Source organism: Silurus aristotelis (assembly GCF_946808225.1).
Source record: "Silurus aristotelis genome assembly, chromosome: 6".
Classification (NCBI taxonomy): Eukaryota; Metazoa; Chordata; class Actinopteri; order Siluriformes; family Siluridae; genus Silurus; species Silurus aristotelis.
In genome coordinates, this window is record NC_139579.1 from 24,065,106 (window position 1) to 24,087,670 (window position 22,565).

Here is a 22,565-nt window from a genome sequence, read left to right on the forward strand (position 1 = left end):
AGACGGATGATCCACTGTGGCGACCCCTAATGGGAGAAGCCGAAAGAAGAAGAAGGTTTACTCCATCTGGGGGTACTTCTGCACTCCTTATTTTATTTAATTATTTACACATTTACTTCATTTATGATATTTCTTCATTTTTTTTTTAATTTGTTTATTTATTTGTTTATTCATTCATTCATTCATTTTCTCCCGCTTATCCGTAATTCGGGTCGCGGGGGCAGCAGTCTAAGCAGCCCTTCGACTGCTGCCCAATCCTCACAGCACCGTCCCTTACGGTCCCTCCTGCAGGTGGTGAGCCCACGGGAAGTTTATTTGTTTATTTATTTATTTATTTATTAAAATGTATACTTATTTTATATATATGACCAAAAACTGCCTTTACCTCTAACTTTTTTTATTTGTTTTCTTTTTTCAACGCCAGCTAGTCAGAACAGAATAGAAATCACCTTGCTGAAAATCCAGCTTGCATTGAGCATCTAGTGGCTTCCAAGACTGAGGTGGTAAAACATTTTGATGATGAACATAAACAATTTATAATTGCCTAACATTTGTGTTAATGTCTTAAGAATGTGCCTACAATAAGGAAAACTGAAATGTCTACCAACACTTACCAACTTGACGAGTTCAGGCAGAATTTTTTTAGAACTGAATTTGGATTTTTAGCAAGACAGGTTTTCATTATTTTTCATGAAAACACATATGGTCTTTGCTTGAACCTAATTATTTGAGTTATCACTCCTTTATACTTCACCTTTTTTGCCCAGGAACCTTGTAATCCAATCTATATTGTTTAGTCCCAATCTTGGATTCCTTGTATGTGTGTGTGTGTGTAGTGAGAACCCTATTCACACCCACTTGACCCTTTCCTTTACTTTATGCCTCAGAGTTAAATAAATCAAAACAGTTCTGCAAAGCTACTGTTTTAACACATCTTATAAAGCTTTTATTACTTGATTTTATTACATTATTACTTGAAAATTAGGAAGGAAATTGCAAAAGTGTGCAGGAAAGCTGTTCACCCTTCTCTTTTGTAAAATTAGCTTTTATTTACTTTGAAAGTTAGTCTAATATACAGGCTTTATATTACTTTAACGTACAGCACCTCTTCAGCCTCCCAGCTATAGGCTTTAATGGAAGAACTTCTACAAATGAAAAGGAACCATTTTGTTAAAGACACTTTGCTTTAGTCTGTAGAAATGCTTCTACTGCTTAGCTGATTGCAGCTGAAACCAAGCGCTCTGAGATGGTGTGCTTAAATGAAGTGGAATTTGACCAGGAGAGCATTGCAGCAATAATGTTGGATAGAGTGTGTCCCTGCACAACAAAAATTGCAATTGGGCAATCTCATGTGAGTACTTCCATAAATGTATAAATGTATTAATTCGAAAATTACATTAACTGTAACTCTGGCTACACTATTGGTATTCACAACTGGAACAGGGACACACAAGATTGTCTTAACTATTATGTTCCCATTTTGTAACGTTTCAGGCTTTGGCCCCAGCTGCACTCTCTATAGAGCATGCACAGTTCAAAGTAGTTGAAAGTCTTGGAAAATGTTATTAAAGCTGACACTATTATAAAAAAAAAAAAAAAGGCTATTATAACTTCTTAAAAGTAGTATAATTGCTAAAGTTGCCACATTTATTTGAAATATGTCCTATTATTTGTATTGTGAAGATAACTGAAATTTGTTCTGCTGTTTATATGCTGTTTATAGACTGTGATTATTGAATGATTGCAGTTTGTAATTGGATGATTTGTAATTTGTATGCTTTGACTGTATCAGCCCTCAATCATCAAGCATTTGTAGATACCTAACTTCATCTTGCAATGGTACAAATTTCATTCTATTTAAATCAATCATGCTGCAAACACAGCATGAACAGCAGCTACGCTAATTCATTTCCACTGCTTTTCTTTCTTTACCCATCCTGAGGCATCCTGATGTTGCGCCATCTCCAGTTGTGCCCCACCTCAGGAAGATTATGGCCCTTTAAAGAAGTAGATGCCGACTCTGCAAACATCCCGAACTATCTATTTGGGTCCCACTTCATGTAGAGTTTGGCATTGCACTTCTTCAAATTTTTAAACGCTCTGGCATGGAGAAGCTGGTGTTGGATCTGTGAAGCTGTCAAATGTTGAGCTATTTTATGAGTTGCTTAGTAGCTCCTGGTTCCACAATATCAACTGACTGTATAAGACTGTAGAAAGGACATTACTCATAATCACACACACTCGTGGTTGTTCTCACTCTTCGGTGTTTTGTATTGTTATAAGATTTATAATCACACCCATGGTTTTACCCAAATGAGGATGGGTTCCCCTTTTGAGTGTGGTTCCTCTCAAGGTTTCTTCATCTAGGGAGTTTTCCTTTCCACAATCGCCCCAGGCTGCTAATCAGGGATAAATACAAGTAAATCACTTTTATTCTTAAGTTCTGTAAAGCTGCTTTCAGACAATGTCTATTGTGCAAAGCATTATAGAAATAAACTTAAACTTGAACATACAAATAGAAATGTACAACAGCAAACTGATGATTTTCCTTCTTCATTGCACTGGTTTTTAGTAACTGGATCAATCAATGTTCCAGGTCAACCTCTTTAATCCAGGCCGGACAATTTCCCAAGAAAAGTGACTTTGCTGACTTGGTTTACTTGTGTTCATGAGGAACATATATAAGTCAGACTCTGATGGATTTTTATTGATTTATATTCAAACCAGCCAGAGATCACCTTGTGTTTCTAAAGATTCTGCATCTTCTTCATGTACAAAATGTATTTTATATAGGATTTACATCACTGTATCTACTTCACTTTTTTCTTTCCCTTTTTTGTCTCAGACAGTGGCCTCAGATGGGTGTGTATAACTGACAACTATCAAATAATCTGAGCTTGTGCTGTTTTCATGCTAAGCAGTATGATATGACTATGTCTTCATTTGACAGGCTAATAGCTCTGGTTACCTGTGATGACGTACAGGTTTATATTGGACATGCTGTAGTGGTGCCTTTGACTTCATCATAGCCAGATAATCCCAGATTCATATAAAAACCCACATAAAGCTCATATTAAGATTTTGGTTAAGTCTATAGAAAATTGTTAGATTATTAAACTAGCTCTTTGCTTTGTTATATCTTTTTTATTTAGGATATTACTGACTCGACTCTAGCATCAGCTTTTGCATTTAACAGCAACCTGCTGACCAGAATGATGAAGGTATGCAAAGGCAGCATGTCAGCACAATCAAGGCCATGATTTTATTTTCATATATAACTATGGGAAGGAGTTCTTTACAGGTTCTTGATGACAACCTTCTTCTTTTGTTCACTGGACCACATCACACCAATATGTAATTAATTATTACCCTTACTCCCTTTCACTATGTGGAATGTCATTAGCTGTAAACACTGCAATGTTTGCTGATAACAGTAAAGTTTTGTAGTTTTGGAAAAAGAAAACAAAAATGAAAATTTCTGTATTTAGTGACCCATAATGTGCATTGGTCAGTGTTGGTCATGTGGTGCATGGTTTTATTTTTGGAAATGTAAAGCAGCATAATAGATAATAGTAAGTACATTCAGTAAAATTGACTTCTTTCACAGGGAATGCACATTCAGAACAAAGAATTTTTAATCTTTTTGTAACAATGTTATAAGGTTTTGACTGTGGAACAACTATGGTTTATGGTTTGCTCAAGAGTACAATAAATCTTCATTCCATAAAAATAAATTGGTTCTATAATAAATGTTCCAATTTGCATATGAGAGCTCAGGGAGCACAAATGTTCTCCACAGATCATTTAAAATAACGAAATTGTTATTTGCTTTAAATGACAGTGACGTTGCAAACAGCTGCTTTCCTTTCTCTGAACAGTCAGATAAGGTAAGCACAATTCATCTTTTATTCTCATTGCAGGTGTTTTCATATAATAGTTTTGGACACCTCTTTGTGTTACAGCATTCAGCATGTTACTTTTTTGACACAATACATTTTAAAGATACATTTGCTATACAGTTTATTGCAACCCCCTAAATGCCTGCCCATTTATTATACAACCAGCCAATCACCTGTCAGCCCTGTAACAGATAGGAGGTCATGACCTTCAGTTAATGTTTGTATTAAATATCATGATGAGGAAATAAATGTGTGAATGAATGTATGTTTATGAATTTGTGCTGGTTTTTGTATTTCTGATTTCCTCTGATTTTCACAGTTCTGAAGACAGAAAGACCTTGTTAAAGGTCGGCTCATTCAAGCTGCCTGGAAGTCTACAGTAACTCGAATAACCACTTTACAAATTTGATGAAAACCACAGAAAAGCATCCCAGAAGGAATAACATGCCCTATATTTAGGTGGATGGGCTACGACTCCGGTTATCAGATTCATGTTTTGTAGAGACATCAAAGATTTTAATTGTTTCAGGAAATATTTAAATAAATAGAATAAATCACAGGGAGTAATTGAAGTTTTTAACTAGCAAAATCTATATTGAGTGAAAAAGAATTGGACTGCAGTTTTGTTGAAAATATTATATAAATGTAAACTTGTGTTTAGCATTAAATGCAAAGTGTAAATAAAATATATATTTTTAAATTGGATGTTTTTTGAACATGAAAACATTATAGAACGCTGGATTATTATTATTATTCATATTATATTTTCATAATATTATATCATATAATCATAGATATTTTTCAGTTCCTAAATGGAAACAACCACTGTGAATAGCCAAAAAAATCAAGCAGAATAGAGTAAATTATTTATTATTAACAAAATCTATTGGCAACAAGTGCAAACACGCTCTTTAAAGATAATTTCCTGAAAACGTGTATTATCAATTTGCTTTAAATTATGTCATACCTAGCAGCTTGCTAACTACTTGGCAGCATTTTTTTTCCTGTTTCATAGAAAATAACATCCTATTTCTACATGGTACTTTTTCATGCCCTGTTTTTTGTCAAGTAGAGTATACAATGTAGCTTTGTGTACTAGCATTAACGATCACTCGTGTAAACTCAGTGTGTATGAGTATGTGTGCGTGAGTGTGTGTATGAGTGTTTGAGAGAGAAAGAGCGAGAGAGAGAGAGAGAGAGAGAGAGAGAGAGAGAGAGAGAGAGAGAGAGAGAGAGAGAAAGAAAGAGAGAGAACACAAGACAGAGAAAGAGAGATATATAGACAGAGAGAGAGAGCCAGAGAGATTGTGTAAAAGAAATGTTTTTCTATGAATTATTAGCTCACAACAATGGGCAAACATGATAATGGTGGTTAATTGAAGATCCTAGGGTGTTTCATCTATTTCCTTCTCACAGATCCATTTTAGTGGGTGTGAACATGGTGCATCATTCCAGGACTTCATTGGATTATTAGTAGGATACACCGCGGCACAATCCTCTATACCCAAGTCATCATTTGGCTCCCCGTCCATCCAGTACCTATACAAACATGCACTTTACTTCTTTTACCTTCATATAATAAAATACATTTAACTGATGCTGTTAATTGGGAGAGTACAAGACATCAATGAGATCGTTTGTACCTAATACTGCAATAACAAATGTACTGAAATTGAAGTACCTTTCTGTCAGTGTGTTATTATTTAGCCATTTCCAGTTCCCTTCTGCATGTTCGTCTTTCAGTCCTATCCAAAATCCATTATAATAACTGAATGGTAGGTTGTAGCGAAGAGCTTTTAAACTCTCTACGATGAACTCCTAAACAGGAGGGTGAAAATTAAATGTTAAAATTCTTATTTGCTTTTGACTTGTTCCAACTTCTGTCTAGGAAAGAAAAAAAAAAACCCAAAGAAAACAGTCCCCCAATACAAAATCCTTACCTACGAACTTATAACATTTTATCTTCACATGATTTATGCTTGTTAAATTCTATTAAATACTTTGGCTTTGTAAATCTGTAACACTGAAGGAGGAGGTTAATGTACTTCATCACATCATTTCACCAAGACCTCAAACAACTTTATTTAAAAAAACACTCTAGCATCATATCAAAACGATGCAGGAGAAGCAAATATTAATTGGTCTTGTCGATGTGCAGAGCAGAAGTGAACAAGATTAACTTTTTCTTTTATCATTAAAAATAATTATTATATCGGTAAAATAAAAACAAGGTTTGCAGAAACCTGACTAACACACCTCAACCTGTCGTTGAATATCCTATTCAAAAATTATCTGTGTTAAAACAGACATGATCCGCCTTTTGTTGTTATAATAACCCCCCACTCTTTGGGGAAGGCCTTTCAGCAGACCTTGTAATGTAGCTGTGGGATTTGTGTATATTTGGACACAAGAGTGTTGGTAAATGAATCTACTGATTTTGGGTAAGCACATTTAGGGTTTATTACAGTTCCAGTTCATCCCAAAAATGTTTAGTTGGATTAAGGTCAGGCCTTCGTGCTGGACACTCCTGTTCTTGCACTGCAACCTTGACAAACCATGTGTTCAACTTGTGGCACTGTCATAGTGAAACATGAATTGGACCCGCTCAATGTTAAAGAATACAAAGGCATTGTGTTTTCAACGATGTGGCAACAGTTTGTGAAAGGGCCACAAGTGATGTTCAGCTGTCCAACATCTACTTATAGTGCAATTGTTTTTTCCATTACATGCTACTTGCAACCACAAATGTTTAAGAAGAGAATTTAAAAATAAACCATAAATCATATAATATGAGGGTGAAGGTTTATACTTGACCTGTTTCTCCTTTGAGTCTATGACAACTAAGTCAGCTCCTTTTTTCTTGCAGTCATCCCTGCCCCCGTTCCAGCCTTTGCGTTGAGTCGATGCAGAAACAGCAAAGTAAAAGCATGTGCTGTTCATCAGCACCCAGTTGGGTAAGCACTTACCACAGTTTTCTTCTGTTGAAAAATATTGGATCATGAAAATTAGAAAAATACATCAAGTTAAAACGTTTACTCCAAAACGTTTATTTCAAGACTTACCAAGATGTAAAAGTTGAGACTGCAGTTTTCTTTTATCTTCTTCTAATTTCTGTTTTTGTGAGTTTAGCTCATTCTTCGAGTTTGTCTCTCTGCGCATATTTATCTGCAGTGATTTGATCAGCTTTACATCTTCATCATGCTTGTTCTGAAGTGCATTTTTAGACTCAGTCAGGCTTTTGTGGTCTGACTGCAGCCGAGCAAGTTGAGAGCTGATGATTGATGAGTTGAGAGACAAGATGTCATGTTTGTCAGTCACCTTGTTAACTGTGAAAATAGCAACAATGTTGTCTTCCTTCAGCTTAGCGTATATTAAGTGTTAATTTATTTATATTAATCTTATATATATAATGTATATAATAATAATAATAATATATATAAATATATATATATATATATATATATATATATATATATATATATATATATATATATATATATATATATATACACATCTTAATATTAAGCGTATATTAAGTATGGGTTATGTAATTTGTTTAACAATAAACATGTATTTAGCTTTTTAATATATACTCACTATAGGCACTCAGTCCTATTATAACAAAAAGAAATACAGCACTTAGGACTCCAAGAACTATAGCTGATAGTCGGTAGGGCCTAGATCTCAGTTCATCTCTAACAGTAAACCTGGTCACTGGAAAAAAAAGTAAGTCAATCAAATCAACAGTCAGCATTGTGTATTAAAAACAGTGTAAGGGTTTGAGAGTAACTGTTCCTGGCCTACCTATACAGAAATCTGATATATGGCTATATATGTATATATAAACATGTATATAAAATAATAGTTAATATACATTTTTTGGGAACGAAATAATTTAATTTAAATATATTTATATATAAATGCTTTAAAATTATTATTGTTCCAAAAATTGTTCTCTTTCATAAAATGAATGTAATGGATCCGAAACCAACCCGATCAAATTACATTCACTATACTGTACCTGATTTGCTTACAGTTGCAAAAAAACAAAATCAAACAAAACAAAAAACAAAGCAAAACACTCTAATGGCGGCAAGTGGGAAAGGAATTCTTCCTATTCAATTAATATCTTAGTTTTGCCATGACTACTGTTATGGGGTAATTAACTATTTCCTGCCCTAGAAATAAAAAAAAAAGTATATAAATATATATATTTAGAGTAGATAGTTTTATCTTTATAAGACATACTGTCAACTCACTACATGCACATGCATCTTGATGTTCATTTTACTCTGCTAGAAATGTCCTGTGCACACATGTCAAAACGTTGGACTAACACACATAGTCGACTTTATATGAAACTTATCTACATCAAAAGATTTCATGTTAAAACTAATTGTGTACATGAAGTGAAACATGCATTTCCATGCATTTTTCAATACAAAAGAATCTAACTATTATCTAATTGTAATCTTTCAGAGATCCAGATCAGGAGAAAGTGCAAATTGATTACTATACCATGCAATATTTGAAAATGTGAAAATATTGTTTAATATTGCAATGTTATTGGTATGTTACATTATGTTTAATATCAGATTTGATTCCTTGTTGATCCCTGTTACTTATTGGCACACAGGTTTCAAACAATTGCTTTAATTTAAGTACTGCATTATGTCATGCTGCTTGCTTTTTTACTCCAAAAGCAATCGTAAACCAAAAGTAAATTGTTTTGAAAATGAAACGTTTTTGACCATTTATTTAATAGAAATAAGGAAATGGAAGGTAGTTATATAAAGTAAGCAATAATAGGTTATTGGAAAAGAGTACGTTTTATGTATTACACAAGCACAATGTATGTGTGTTTGTGTGTATTATAAATACAAGGTTAAACATCCTTTACCCATATATTAACATGTATTATATATGCATATATGTGTATTTGGCAAAAAAAGTGTTTTATATATATATATATATATATATATATATATATATATATATATATATATATATCCACTGTGAGAGACATAATCTAAAAAAAAAATTCAGAAATTACAATGTATGATTTTATAACTATTTATTTGTATGATACAGCTGCAAATAAGTATTTGAACACCTGAGAAAGTCAATGTTAATATTTGGTACAGTAGCCTTTGTTTGCAATTACAGAGGTCAAACGTTTCCTGTAGATGTTCACCAGGTTTGCACACACTGCAGGAGGGATTTTGGCCCACTCCTCCACACAGATCTTCTCTAGATCAGTCAGGTTTCTGGCCTGTCGCTGAAAAACACGGCGTTTGAGCTCCCTCCAAAGATTCTCTATTGGGTTTAGGTCTGGAGACTGGCTAGGCCATGCCAGAACCTTGATATGCTTCTTACAGAGCCACTCCTTGGTTATCCTGGCTGTGTGCTTCGGGTCATTGTCATGTTGGAAGACCCAGCCTCGACCCATCTTCAATGCTCTAACTGAGGGAAGGAGGTTGTTCCCCAAAATCTCGCAATACATGGCCCCGGTCATCCTCTCCTTAATACAGTGCAGTCGCCCTGTCCCATGTGCAGAAAAACACCCTCAAAGCATGATGCTACCACCCCCATGCTTCACAGTGGGGATGGTGTTCTTGGAATGGTACTCATCATTCTTCTTCCTCCAAACACGTTTAGTGGAATTATGACCCAAAAGTTCTATTTTGGTCTCATCTGACCACATAACTTTCTCCCATGACTCCTCTGGATCATCCAAATGGTCACTGGCAAACTTAAGACGTGCCTGGACATGTGCTGGTTTAAGCAGGGGAACCTTCCGTGCCATGCATGATTTCAAACCATGACGTCTTAGTGTATTACCAACAGTAACCTTGGAAACGGTGGTCCCAGCTCTTTTCAGGTCATTGACCAGCACCTCCCGTGTAGTTTGTGGGCTGATTTCTCACTTTCCTTAGGATCATTGAGACCCCACGAGGTGAGATCTTGCATGGAGCCCCAGTACGAGGGAGATTGACAGTCATGTTTAGCTTCTTCCATTTTCTAATGATTGCTCCAACAGTGAACCTTTTTTCACCAAGCTGCTTGGCAATTTCCCCGTAGCCCTTTCCAGCCTTGTGGAGGTGTACAATTTTGTCTCTAGTGTCTTTGGACAGCTCTTTGGTCTTGGCCATGTTAGTAGTTGGATTCTTACTGATTGTATGGGGTGGACAGGTGTCTTTATGCAGCAAACGACCTCAAACAGGTGCATCTAATTTAGGATAATAAATGTAGTGGAGGTGGACATTTTAAAGGCAGACTAACAGGTCTTTGAGGGTCAGAATTCTAGCTGATAGACAGGTGTTCAAATACTTATTTGCAGCTGTATCATACAAATAAATAGTTTAAAAATCATACATTGTGATTTCTGGATTTTTTTTTTTTTAGATTATGTCTCTTACAGTGGACATGCACCTACGATGACAATTTCAGACTCCTCCATGATTTCTAAATGGGAGAACTTGCAAAATAGCAGGGTGTTCAAATACTTATTTTCCTCACTGTATATATAAACAGCATTTTTGTAATATTTGTAAGTATATGTGGTATATATGTACAAGAAGCTGATATATATTTCTATGACTGTAATCCAAACATGAGCATGTATGCAATATATGCGCTTTGCATATATAGCTATATATCAGATTTCTGTATGGGTAAACCCATTTACCTCTCAAAATCCATAAAATATGCTAATTAATATAGTGACCCTAACAATGTTTGATATACAAATATTTACTTACTTTTTGAATATAGAGGATGAGCATCTCCAGTGAAATCTTCTTGAGGTTCGAATTCATTGTATGTCCCCTTTCCTTGGTTTACCGAATCCACCATAGTTGTCACTTATTTCACATAGCTCTCATTACAGTGATTCATGTTTCTTTGGTCTTTACTCTTTACTTTGTGTAAACTGTTTGTCCTGCCAGTGTCACTGCACTCATTTAATGTTTATTGTGGGTGGACTTTCAGACTTGGCAGTGATTCATGTTTGTTGTGATGAGGAAGTATTGGGCACAGAATGTTCTGTTAATTGAAATAAAATAACATTTAAATCATATGAATAATTGGCAAATTGTAAGATTTGCATTTCTGCTGAACATTTAGGAGCATTAGAGAGAGTGTGAATACACTTGACTACTGCACCCTGCACTTTAACCAGCTGCTGATAATAGTTGTGTTTACATACTCTACTGCATCCAGAATGTCATAATTGCACAAAACAAATATTTCACCTTGTAAAATGTATTATTTTTTCAGGTTTTTTGATTTATTCCATTTTTAGAAGCTGTAACCGTCAAATATAAACAGATTAATGGTTTAGGGTTGTTTTGGAAGAAGGAATGCATAATAATGAGAAATGAGATTTATTTCAGGTGAAAGGAAAAACTGAACCAACATGGCTACCATTCCATACTTCAACACCATGCAATTCTGGAACAAACTTCACCATATGACAAAACAAGCATATGTTCAAACTCTGTAAACATTATTTAGAGAGCAAATATTTAGTTGGAGTGTATCACAAAATGTATCCTGCCATGTCACCGCACCTAAATCGTATTGAACTACACTGGGATGAACTGGATAACAAGCTAGAAAAAAAAACTAGAGAAGAACACTATTGGCAAATTTTACTCGAGGCATGGTAAAGTATTTCAGCTGAATGTCTGGAGAAACCAGCTCTTCTGATGTCAAGAGTGTGTCAAGCTGTCATGCTATAGGAAGATTTTTCAATGTATTGAACTGAATATATATAGTATATAAATATATAAAATTAATATATATAGATAGATAGATAGATAGATAGATAGATAGATAGATAGATAGATAGATAGATAGATAGATAGATAGATAGATAGATAGATAGATAGATCAGCATCACCCAGAATTGCAAATATTAGCACTGTGCAAGGATATTTTATTTTCTCTCTTGAACATGGTCAAGTACAGATCTTTATTGATATTCTATATTCAATGTGCAGTACAAAGTGAAAGAAGATAATACAAAAAGTATACAACAAGTATAGCAATAATTGCTGTTTTGCACAAATGGACTATTATTTTCCACATATCTTCTTATATATCTTCTGTACTGGTTGGTGCTGCAGTGCCACAGCGTGTACCATCTTACTGTTTCTTTTGCACTAAATATCAAACATGTGCACTTTATGTCATGTCCCAGGTAATTTTGTGTAGTTCTGTGATTTGTGTTGAACCTTTTGTTTATTTATGATGTCTTATGTAGCAATAATGATGAAAATATTTTAAATCATTTTTGATTAACTCATACTGTAATTGCTGGGCACAAATGGAAGTGTGTTATCTATTTCCTTCTCACAGATCCATTTTAGTGGATATGAACATGGTGCATCATTCCAGGACTTCATCGGATTATCAGTAGGATACACACCTGCACAATCTTCCATGGCCTTGTCATCATTAGGCTCCCCGTCCATCCAGTACCTATACAAAGATGTACTTTTTACATATATATTGTAAAATTTCTTTAAAAAATGCTGCAGGTGTTAGGTGTAAAAGTATAGTACTAGCCAAAAATAAAATAATTTGTATCTCCTACTGCAATATAAAAAACGAAATTGGGTACCCTTCGGTCAGTGTGGTCTCATTCAGCCATTTCCAGATCCCTTCTGTATGGTCGTCCTTCAGTCCGATCCAAAACCCATTATTATAACTGAATCGTAGATTGTACCGAAGAGTGTTTAAGCTCTTAACAATGAATTCCTATACAGATAAGTGGATATTAAATATAAGAATTGATTGTGATTTTTAATGTGCCTTGAGAAGGGCTGTGTTAGATATTATATGCAGCAACTGCAAAAAGAAAGAGCACTTTAGCAGGTTAGATTGAGGTTTATTTAACATTTTAACATTGCAGTCACAAAAGTATGAAGACATTTGAATCTAAGGATTTATTTAGCTTTTTGTAGTGAATTCTTAGCCATATCATTCAAATAAATAATTGCTACTAAAGACTATAATTAAAAAAGGAAAATGTCTATTTAAATTTCAGAAATGAACTGAGATATTTGTAATAAATACACACAAAGGTTTACATTTGACCTGTTTCTCCTTTGAGTCTATGACGACTAAGTCAGCTCCTTCTTTCTTGCACTCATTCCTGCTTGCATTCCAGCTTTTGCGTTGAGTCGATGCAGAAACAGCAAAGTAAAAGCATGTGCTGTTCATAAGCAACCAGTTGGGCAAGCACTTACCACAGTTTTGTTCTGTTGAAAAATAATAGAATATGTATTATTGAAAAAACATTTTACCTCAAGCCAAATAGTAAAAGAAAATCACAGCTAATGTTTGCAGCTGTATAAATGTATTCTATCTGTATGAAGCAGTATGTGAAATTCTGTATATATAATCACTTAATGAGGAAAGATTAATTTTGGTTATTGCAGATATTTTTTTGCTAAAATAAAAAAGAATATGGAGGAAAAAAAAGTTACCAAGATGTAAAAGTTGAGACTGCAGTTTTCTTTTATCGTCTTCTAATTTCTGTTTTTGTGAGTTTAGCTCATTCTTCAAGTTTGTCTCTTTGCTCATATTTATCTGCAGTGATTTGATCAGCTTTACATCTTCATCATGCTTGTTCTGTAGTGCATTTTTAGACTCAGTCAGGTTTCTGTTGTCTGACTGCAGCTGAGCAAGTTGAGAGCTGATGATTGATGAGTTGAGAGACAAGATGTCATGTTTGTCAGTCACCTTGTTAACTGTGAAAATAGCAAGAATGTCTTTTAGCTCAGCTTATATCAAGTCTTTTTTATATATTGTTTAATAATATATATTTAGCATTTCAATATATATACTCACTGTAAGCACTCAGTCCTATTATAACAAAAAGAAATACAGCACTTAGGACTCCAAGAAATATAGCTGCCAGTCGAGAGGGCCTAAATCTCAGTTCATCTCTGATATTAAACCTGATCACTGGAAAAAAAAAGTAAAACAATCAAAGTCAGCATTGTGTGCTAAAAACAATGTAAGGGTTTTAGAGTTACTTGTTTAAAACTACTGCTTTTAACACCCCATCAAACAAATCTTGATTCATGTCACAAATTCATAATGTAAAATGTGTTTATGTTCTCCAATTGTGTGACTGTGCTATTGTCAGGAATTCCCCTGCCATGCCCCCTTCGGCGGCTGTCAAACTTCGGGTTTCCCCAAAGCACCTCGCTCCTTCTCCCGTACGTGCCCCGCCAGCTCGCTGCTCGCAATCGGGCTTCATGGGGAACACCTGTGACTCGTTTCACTCGCTCATCCCCAGCTCCTATAAAAACACCCACACTCACCCACACTCCCGGTCTGTTATTGTAGGTTCATGGTGGTATGTGTTTGTATGTATGCTGCTCCCGCTACATACGTTCTCCTCCCGGACTTCTCGCTCACTCCACAGCTACGTTTACCTTCCCCAGCGCACCTCGGACTACCAACGCTTCTCCGTCGCTGCCTCCGTGCCGCGCTTCCTCCATAACGCACCGTGGACATTATTACTGGACTGCCTTTTGCCGGATTATCCCGATCTATGCAGGTATTTTGTGTTGGCTCTGCCTTTTTGTTAAATAAACACGCGTGCTTCTATTCTGGCTTCCGCCTCCATATCCGCCGCACAACAGAATAACGGACCCCTGAAAAAGGAAAAAAAGGACAAAAAAGAAAAAGAAAAAAAGGGGGACATGATCGGATTAACGCCTCGGAGGTTGGGTTCGCTCGGCGGCGATCAAGCGGCAGCCAAGCTCCGCCTCGGGGAAAACCCGGAAGCCCACAGCCGTTTCTCAATCATGCTCTGCAGCACCACACCCCCTCGATGACGTCACTGGACTCCCGGCTCGCTTCTCCGGCAACAGGGCTGAGTGGAGCGTATTTTTACGGAGTGTGAAAAGTTATATGGAGGCGTACCCGTCCAGCTTCCTGAAGGAAGGAGCGAAGATCACGTTTTACATCTCTTTACTGACTGGGGAAACTCTCTCTCTTGCCAGTGAGTTGTGGGACGCGACTGGAGGTGAATTCGGCTCGTGCGCCCGGTTCCTGCAGCTGCTCACCAAAGAACTCGGGATGATCACGGCTGATCTCCATCTCCTCTCCCCCGCTCCCGAGAGCGCTGTTCCACACCAGAGTTTTCAGGAGATCTCCGCCCTGCTGCAGGCCCTCCAGGAGAGCTCCGCTCCACCTCAGGTTCTCCAGGGTATATCCACCCTACTCCAGGCCATCCAGGATGGCTCTGTCCCGCTACAGGACCTCCAGGAGCTCTCCTCCCTGCTCCAAAACCTCCGGGAAGGCTCCGCCACGCTCCAGGTCTCCAAGGAGAGCTTCTCTCAGTTCCTGAGCATCCAGAGCGGCCCCGAGAGTTCTTCTCGGTTCCAGAGCGGCCCCGAGAGCTCTTCTCGGTTCCAGAGCGGCCCCGAGAGTTCTTCTCGGTTCCAGAGCGGCCCCGAGAGCTCTTCTCAGTTCCAGAGCGGCCCCCAAAAGCTCTTCTCAGTTCCAGAGCAGCCCCCAAAAGCTCTTCTCAGTTCCAGAGCGGCCCCGAGAGCTCTTCTCAGTTCCAGAGCGGCCCTGAGAGCTCTTCTCAGTTCCAGAGCAGCTCCGAGAGCTCTGTTCCGCATCAGAGCGGCCCGAGAGCTCTGTTCCGCTCCAGAGTCCTGAAAGGAGCTCGGCTTTGTCCCAGGACCTCCAGGCGAGCTCCTCTCCGCTCCAGGACCTCCAGGCGAGCTCGGCTTCATCCCAGGACCTCCAGGCGAGCTCCTCTCTGCTCCAGGACCTCCAGACGAGCTTCTCTAGGCTCCAGGGTCTCCAGGAGAGCTCTTCTCCGCTCCAGGTCACTGATGAGTGCTCCTCTCCGCTCCAGGTCCCTGATGAGAGCTCCTCTTCGCTCCCGGTTCCCGAGTAAAGCTCGGCTTCGCTCCCGATTCCTGAGGAGAGCTCGGTTCCGTCCCAGGACTTCCGGGAGAGTTCCGCTTCGCTCCAAGGTTTCCAGGTGAGCTCGGTTCCGCTCCAGGGTCCCAAGGAGAGCTCGGCTCAGCGCCAGCGCATCCCCGAGAGCACTTCCTCACCCAATGGGTTCCTGGAGCACTCAACTCACATCCGAGACCGTGAAAGGGAAGTGGACCCGTTGCCCCCAGGCTCCACTGAAGGCGGCAGCTCGCCCCACAGTCTCCCTGAAGGCGACGCCACACCACAGAGCTCCGCTTCACCCAAGGGATCCCCAGAGCTCTCAACTCGACTCTGGGACTGCAAAAGGGAAGTCGAACCGCTGCCCCTGGCTTCGTCTGAAGGTGACTGCTCGCCCCACAGTCTCCCAGAAGGTGACTGCTCGCCCCACAAGCACTCAGACGGCGACGTCTCGCTCATGAGCTCCTCCCTCGGTGATGGCTCGCCTCAGGACCCCTCTCACGGCGACATCCTGCCTCCAAGCTCCCTGGACGGTGACACTTCGCCCCTGAGCTCCCTGGAGGGTGACGTCGCACCGATGAACCCTGCCGAGGTCATCACTCAGCCTCTGTGCTCAGTCAGGGGCGTCGCTCCATCTCCGGTCTCCATCCAGAGGGTCTTCCAGCCGGTAAGCCCCGTTAAGAGCTCTGCCCTGTAGTCACCAGGGTTGTCTCTCCACTCCAGGTCCCTGTGAGTGATGAGGCTCCATTCCAGACCTTCCTGGGTAACTTCGATCCGTTCCAGGTCGCCGGGGTGGTCATCGCTCAGCCTCAGGTCGTCGCCAGGGACGTCACGCCTTTCCAGGTCTCCAGGGTGACCACCTCTCAGCTCCAGACCACCACAGAGGGAGTCGCTTAGCTGCCAGTCTCCGCTGAGGGCGTGGCTCCATTCCCGGTCTCTGCCTTGGGCATCGCTCCACTTCAGGTCTCCGTGAAGGGCGTCTCTCGGCCACTGCGCTCCGCCGTGGACGGTACTCGGCCTCTAGACTTTACGAGGGGCGCTGCTGGGTTCCGATCCATAACCGGAACCGTTGCTCCGCCTCCGGCCTCTGCCGACGTCGTCGCTCCGCACCAGGTCTCCGCTGAGGGCGTCATCCCGTTCCGGGTCTCCGCGGTGGCCATCTCCGAGCTCCAGGCCTCCACCGAGGACTCCGCCCAGCCCTGGGTCATCGCCAGGACTGTCTCTCAGTTCCAGGCCTCCGTGGTGGGCATCTCTCCGCTTCCTGCCTCCACTGGGCTGTGCTCCTGCCTTTAAGTTGGGCTGTGCTCCGTTCCGGGACCCCGCTGGGGTTGTTGTCCCGTTCCGGCTCTCCGCAGGGGTGGTCTCTTTGCCTCAGACCCTTCCTGGCTGTTCCTGGCTCCGTGGCGGTTCCGGCCGGGTCCCCTTCGACCCTGGGAGATTGGTGGTGCCCTGGCCCACCGGGCGTGCTGTGGGTTCGTGGCGTCAGGTGCCGCCCCTGGGGGAATTCCCCTGCCACGCCCCCTTCGGCGGCTGTCAAACTTCGGGTTTCCCCAAAGCACCTCGCTCCTTCTGCCGTGCGTGCCCCACCCGCATGGAGCTGCTCGCAATCGGGCTTCATAGGGAACACCTGTGACTCGTTTCACTCGCTCATCCCCAGCTCCTATAAAAACCCCACATTCACCCACACTCCCTGTCCGTTATTGTAGGTTCATGGTGGTATGTGTTTGTATGTATGCTGCTCCCGCTACATACGTTCTCCTCCCGGACTTCTCGCTCACTCCACAGCTGCGTTTACCTTCCCCAGCGCACCTCGGACTACCGACGCTTCTCCGTCGCTGCCTCCGCGCCGCGCTTCCTCCATAACGCACCGTGGACATTATTACTGGACTGCCTTTTGCCGGATTATCCCGATCTATGCGGGTATTTTGTGTTGGCTCTGCCTTTTTGTTAAATAAACACGCGTGCTTCTATTCCGGCTTCCGCCTCCATATCTGCCGAACAACAGCTATTCTTTACTGTATTATAAATATGATATGAAATGGTATTTAATGCTTTGGCATTTAAAATGTCTTTAAAGTGGTTTTATATATTAAAGTCGATATTTCAGGGGTTAATTAGTCTGCAATTACTACACAAAAAAACAGAGCACACCAGTTTAACTTGATTTGAGAAGTGAGATATAAAAGTCTTTTTGCACAGTGCCACCAGAAATGAATCACTTCCTCCCAAAAATTATTTTTATTTTTTATGTATTGCAAAATCAGATGTAACAAAAATCAGCATTTTTTTTATGCAATTCTCGATACAAGTAGAAGAGATTTTCTCAGAATTATTTTCAAATAAAAATATAAAAACTTTACCCCATTGACTGAATTTGCTCCAATTATAGATTTGATTTTTCTCACTGTGTCACTGAGTTCTGCATGTTTTTTTTTTCTTTTCCAATTGAATTTAAATCTTAAGTCTGACTTGAATTTCTAAAACATAAACCTTCCTTTTATTTAAAGCCATTCATTAGTAATTAGTTTTTGTTCTGGGTTTGGATTATTGTTCGAATACAGCTGTATGGCTGACAGAGCTGGTTGCCCTCAACAATTTGCTTACATTGGCAAGTTTTCCAGTTCCTTCTGGTGAAAAGTAACCCTACAGCATGATGCTACCAACAACCTGCCTGATCACAGAAATGGTATTACCTGGGTTGGGCTGTATTCAGTTTTTTGGCAAGTTTTTAGGATTAATGGTTCACAAAATATTTTATTCAGAAGTTCTCAGATTCTCTAAAATGGTCGTTCTCTAAAAATCTTAGATTACTTCATGACTCTACTTTCACTACTCAATTCATTTTATTTAACTCCTTTTATTTGCTTTATCCTCTCTAATACAGTGCTACTCTATATGCACTGCATATTCTACATGCATTCAGACTTAGCAACACCTTTTCTCCCACCATGAATTCTATCCCTACGTTGCTGTCCTATATGTTGTATCTGTTCAGTTGTTTTTATGCACAAGCATGTCATGTGAGATGTCTTGCTGTCTCATGCCCTCAGTTTCCTGAAAACATTTCACAGTAAAGCAATCTTGAAACTCAGAAGTGTCCTCCTTTCCCACACATGTTGGATCTGTGATGTTCTGATTACATAGAATCACTGAGCTCTGTAACCATGTAGTATTGCAGTTGGACTGTTTTGACACTTCTCTTACACTTGCATTCAGTATGGCCTGCTCATGTTAGTCTGGGTTATACCATTTTTTTTTTGTCCGTTTTGTTATGATTGATTTCACAGTGCTCTTAAGAAGGTCCTACACTAAGGTTTTATAAACTATTTCTGTCTTGTTTCTTTTTAACAACTTTATGTTGGAACTCACAGAACAGAACAGATAGAGCAATTTATTTTATTTATTTATTACAGATGGAAATTCACCACAGGACTGATCTGATTTATTAATTTATTGCGCAGTTAATAAATTTAGGTCATATTTTAAATTGGCAGAAGAGAGGTAAATATTTTTAATAGTTAATAGTTAATAGTTAGTTTAAATAGTTTTATTTAAAAAATATATTCTGAGGACATCTAAATAAGTTATTACTTAATAATCATTGGTGGGTGAGTACTTTCTGGATACACTGAATACAGATGCAATTCATATTTCCTGTAATTCATGACTAATTGAAGAAAAAGCATGGTCTATATATCAATCAAAATCTTATGGCTTGTTTTACAGATAAATAAATTGCTGACCAGAACTAATTAAAAGTACTATTAAATAAACTAAAACAATTTAATCCTTAAAGTTTATTTAACACTAAAATAACACACTAAATAATAAACTGAACACATTCCATAATGTTTGATAGACATTCATTTACTTACTCCTTGGAGTTAGAGGATAAACATCTCCATCATCTTGAATTTCAAATTCATCAGAGCTCAACATAATTTCCACTTTGTAAAAACACAATTTTAGTTATGTGGTCTGATAGTGTCACTGAAACGATTTGCTTTTGAACATGGGTGGATCCTCAGTTGATGCAGTTATTCATGTTGGCGTGATGAGGAAGCAAATGGCATAGAATTTTCTGTCAGAGTTAATAATAAACTGGTCAAACCTAACGTGCGAGAAAAGCCAATCTTTCGAATAATAACATATAAATAATTTTTTTAATGAGACAAACAACAGGCTATTGGTTATTTAAAAAGACAAATTGGAAAAATCATGGATATTTATATAGTACAATTATTCTTTACAAATTATCATCATCATTAAACTTTTCATTCATTTAACAATTGGGCTTTCCTTATATTTGTGCAAAGAATGTATTTTAACTTACTGACAGGTGATTGTGAGAGAACATGTTTGTTGGTTTATGTACGGAACAGAAACAGAATTTAACTGGGTCAAAACTGGATTTTCTTCTGAACTACCGTATTTTTTGGACTATAAGCCGCTACTTTTTTCCCACGTTTTGAACCCCGCGGCTTAAACAACGAAGCGGATAATTTATAAATTTTTCCTGGGTTTTTCCCGGTTTCACAAACTTCAAGCCAAAAAACTAAACCCTGTAAGGTGCAAACCACCCACTGGTCCAATGGCAGTCACCAGAGGCGTGGCAAAGGATTCTCGCGCGTTTTAGTCTTTCCTTTCACATTAGATAATAAGATATGGATTTATGCATTTCTTCATTTTGGTTATTAACCTCTTATCTTATTATTAAACATAATTAATATTTACATAGGTTGTTATTTTACTAATAGTATAATTTGGATGGATGTTTGTTTAGTTATTCTGATTAAGCTCTGGTATTACACTCGTTCATTTCGGTTCTCATAGTCGCACATGATCCTAGTATGGGCCTTATAATTAATATACTGGTCAACGAATATAAGCGAATCAGTATTGGTCGCTGCCAGAGGTTGGACTATACGCTCAAGCGGCCGCTCTCTGCGTGCTTAACTTTAAACATACTTTATTTAGTCCCCTTAGAAGTGACACTTAATTATTACAATAATTATTTCTAACCAAAGGTAATGAATAGAATAATATTGAAATAATCAGAGGTTGAGGCTGACCCTATTTAGAGTGATAAATGTTACTTTAAACGGAAATAAATATTGTTAGCCTCCACGCTTTTAAGTACACTTAAACTAACGCCAAGTGCTAGTCGTATCTCTCAAATTCTCAGCTGATGTATTATTCACTATCTAACTGGGATCTAACAGTCCTCACGGTAACTACGGATGCAACGTTATTACTTGCAGTGTCAACATTTACCAAGCAACACAGAATAAAATCAAACATAATTTATTAACCAGGTAAGAAAATCACAATTCAAAGCCAATTCATAGTTCAATTTAAATATAACACAAATACAAACCAATAGTATTTACATTTAAACAGGAAATATAAAACCTTTCATACCTGGTAAAAGATGATTGTGCGGGAGATCTGTTTACAGATTCCCTGAAATGTTGGTCAGTTCTCCTTAAATACCCAGATAGAATAAACATTATGTAAACATTATTTATCAATGGGATTTTGCATTGATTGGTTCTTACAGACCTGTGGGAGGCACCTCACCTGTATACATTTGTAGTGGGGCACACGCCCCTTGCATAGAGTTATGTTCTCTTAACTCTATTAAACCTTTTTTATTATTTGTTTTATTGCTGTGGGAATGGGACCTGTGTACCAGTCACGATAAAACCTTTGTAATGTAATGAAACATGAACATTTTCCGTCGTTATTTACATGTGATTTGACCTTATGATTGTGCTGTAGAATGTCCTGTGTTGAGAATGTAACAAGAAAAGGAGGGGTAGAGGGGTCAGACATTTGTCTGCAGATCTACCATTTGTATGGAGATGTGGTGTTTGAAGACCAAGGGTAGCTCTCCACGGAGCCTACTGTATTTGAGATAAAATTTTGGCTCTCGAGAGGGGTGTTGTGGGGTCTTGGTCCCCTTTTGTGAGTCCTGGCGGAAACTTGGTGTGTTGTAAAGAGTTCTCATTTGATGTTCTTGTTGCCTCGGGCACCTACAGGGCACACACACTGCACTCTCGGGCATCCATGCTGTGTTTTCGGGGAGGGCTGACCTTTTGGTAAGGATCAAGCAAAAGTCTTACAACCCCATAACATTAAACCAATGAAATTTCTGAACGGAAACGAAAAAACGCACCTCACCTGTGTTCTGAGCTGCATGGCTTCGGGAGAAAAAAACTTCCAACGGGTGATTTTTAACGCCCGACGATGCCAAAAGACGGACATACTAGACATGGACATATCAGAGGAAACCTGGAAAAATGCATTATTTAGGGTGAATGGGACGACCTCCTGCACTCGTTTAGGCTTGATTCAGTTTAAGGTCCTTCACAGACTCCATTACAGCAAGGTTAAACTGTCCAAGATATACACCAATGTAACTGACGCTCACACACGTCAGTTACACCAATGTAACTGACGTGTGTGAGCGTTGTCGCTCTGCTGGGGCAGATTTGGCTCATATGTTTTGGCCCCAGACTGGTTGATTTCTGGACAACTATATTTAAAATCCTGTCTGAGGCGTATATTAGGGATATAAAGCCTAGTTTTGAAATGCCAATTTTTGGAGTACCTGAGCAAGGTACATTCATGCCCAGGAAGTGTCAAGATGCTTGTGCTTTTGCGTGTCTTCTGGCTCGGAGAAGAATATTACTTGATTGGAAATCAAGTAAACCACCTTTAGTCTCACTC

General features: G+C 38.9%; 2 protein-coding genes across 2 annotated transcripts; both read right to left on the reverse strand.

Moving 5' to 3' along the window:
* Nucleotides 1-4,753: 4,753 nt before the first annotated feature.
* On the reverse strand, nt 4,754-10,840 carry LOC310727466 (uncharacterized protein). The gene is made up of 6 exons (XM_083543983.1): nt 10,661-10,840; nt 7,497-7,613; nt 6,962-7,225; nt 6,714-6,877; nt 5,581-5,717; nt 4,754-5,438 (listed from the first exon to the last, which is right to left on the reverse strand). The coding sequence occupies exons 1-6, from the start codon at nt 10,752-10,754 to the stop codon at nt 5,285-5,287; spliced, it is 930 nt and encodes a 309-aa protein (XP_083400109.1). The 5' UTR covers nt 10,755-10,840; the 3' UTR covers nt 4,754-5,284.
* Nucleotides 10,841-12,157: 1,317 nt separating this feature from the next.
* LOC310727467 (uncharacterized protein) lies at nt 12,158-19,888 on the reverse strand. Its single transcript, XM_083543984.1, has 6 exons — nt 19,709-19,888; nt 13,758-13,874; nt 13,394-13,657; nt 13,002-13,165; nt 12,526-12,662; nt 12,158-12,383 (listed from the first exon to the last, which is right to left on the reverse strand). The coding sequence occupies exons 1-6, from the start codon at nt 19,770-19,772 to the stop codon at nt 12,200-12,202; spliced, it is 930 nt and encodes a 309-aa protein (XP_083400110.1). The 5' UTR covers nt 19,773-19,888; the 3' UTR covers nt 12,158-12,199.
* Nucleotides 19,889-22,565: the final 2,677 nt, after the last annotated feature.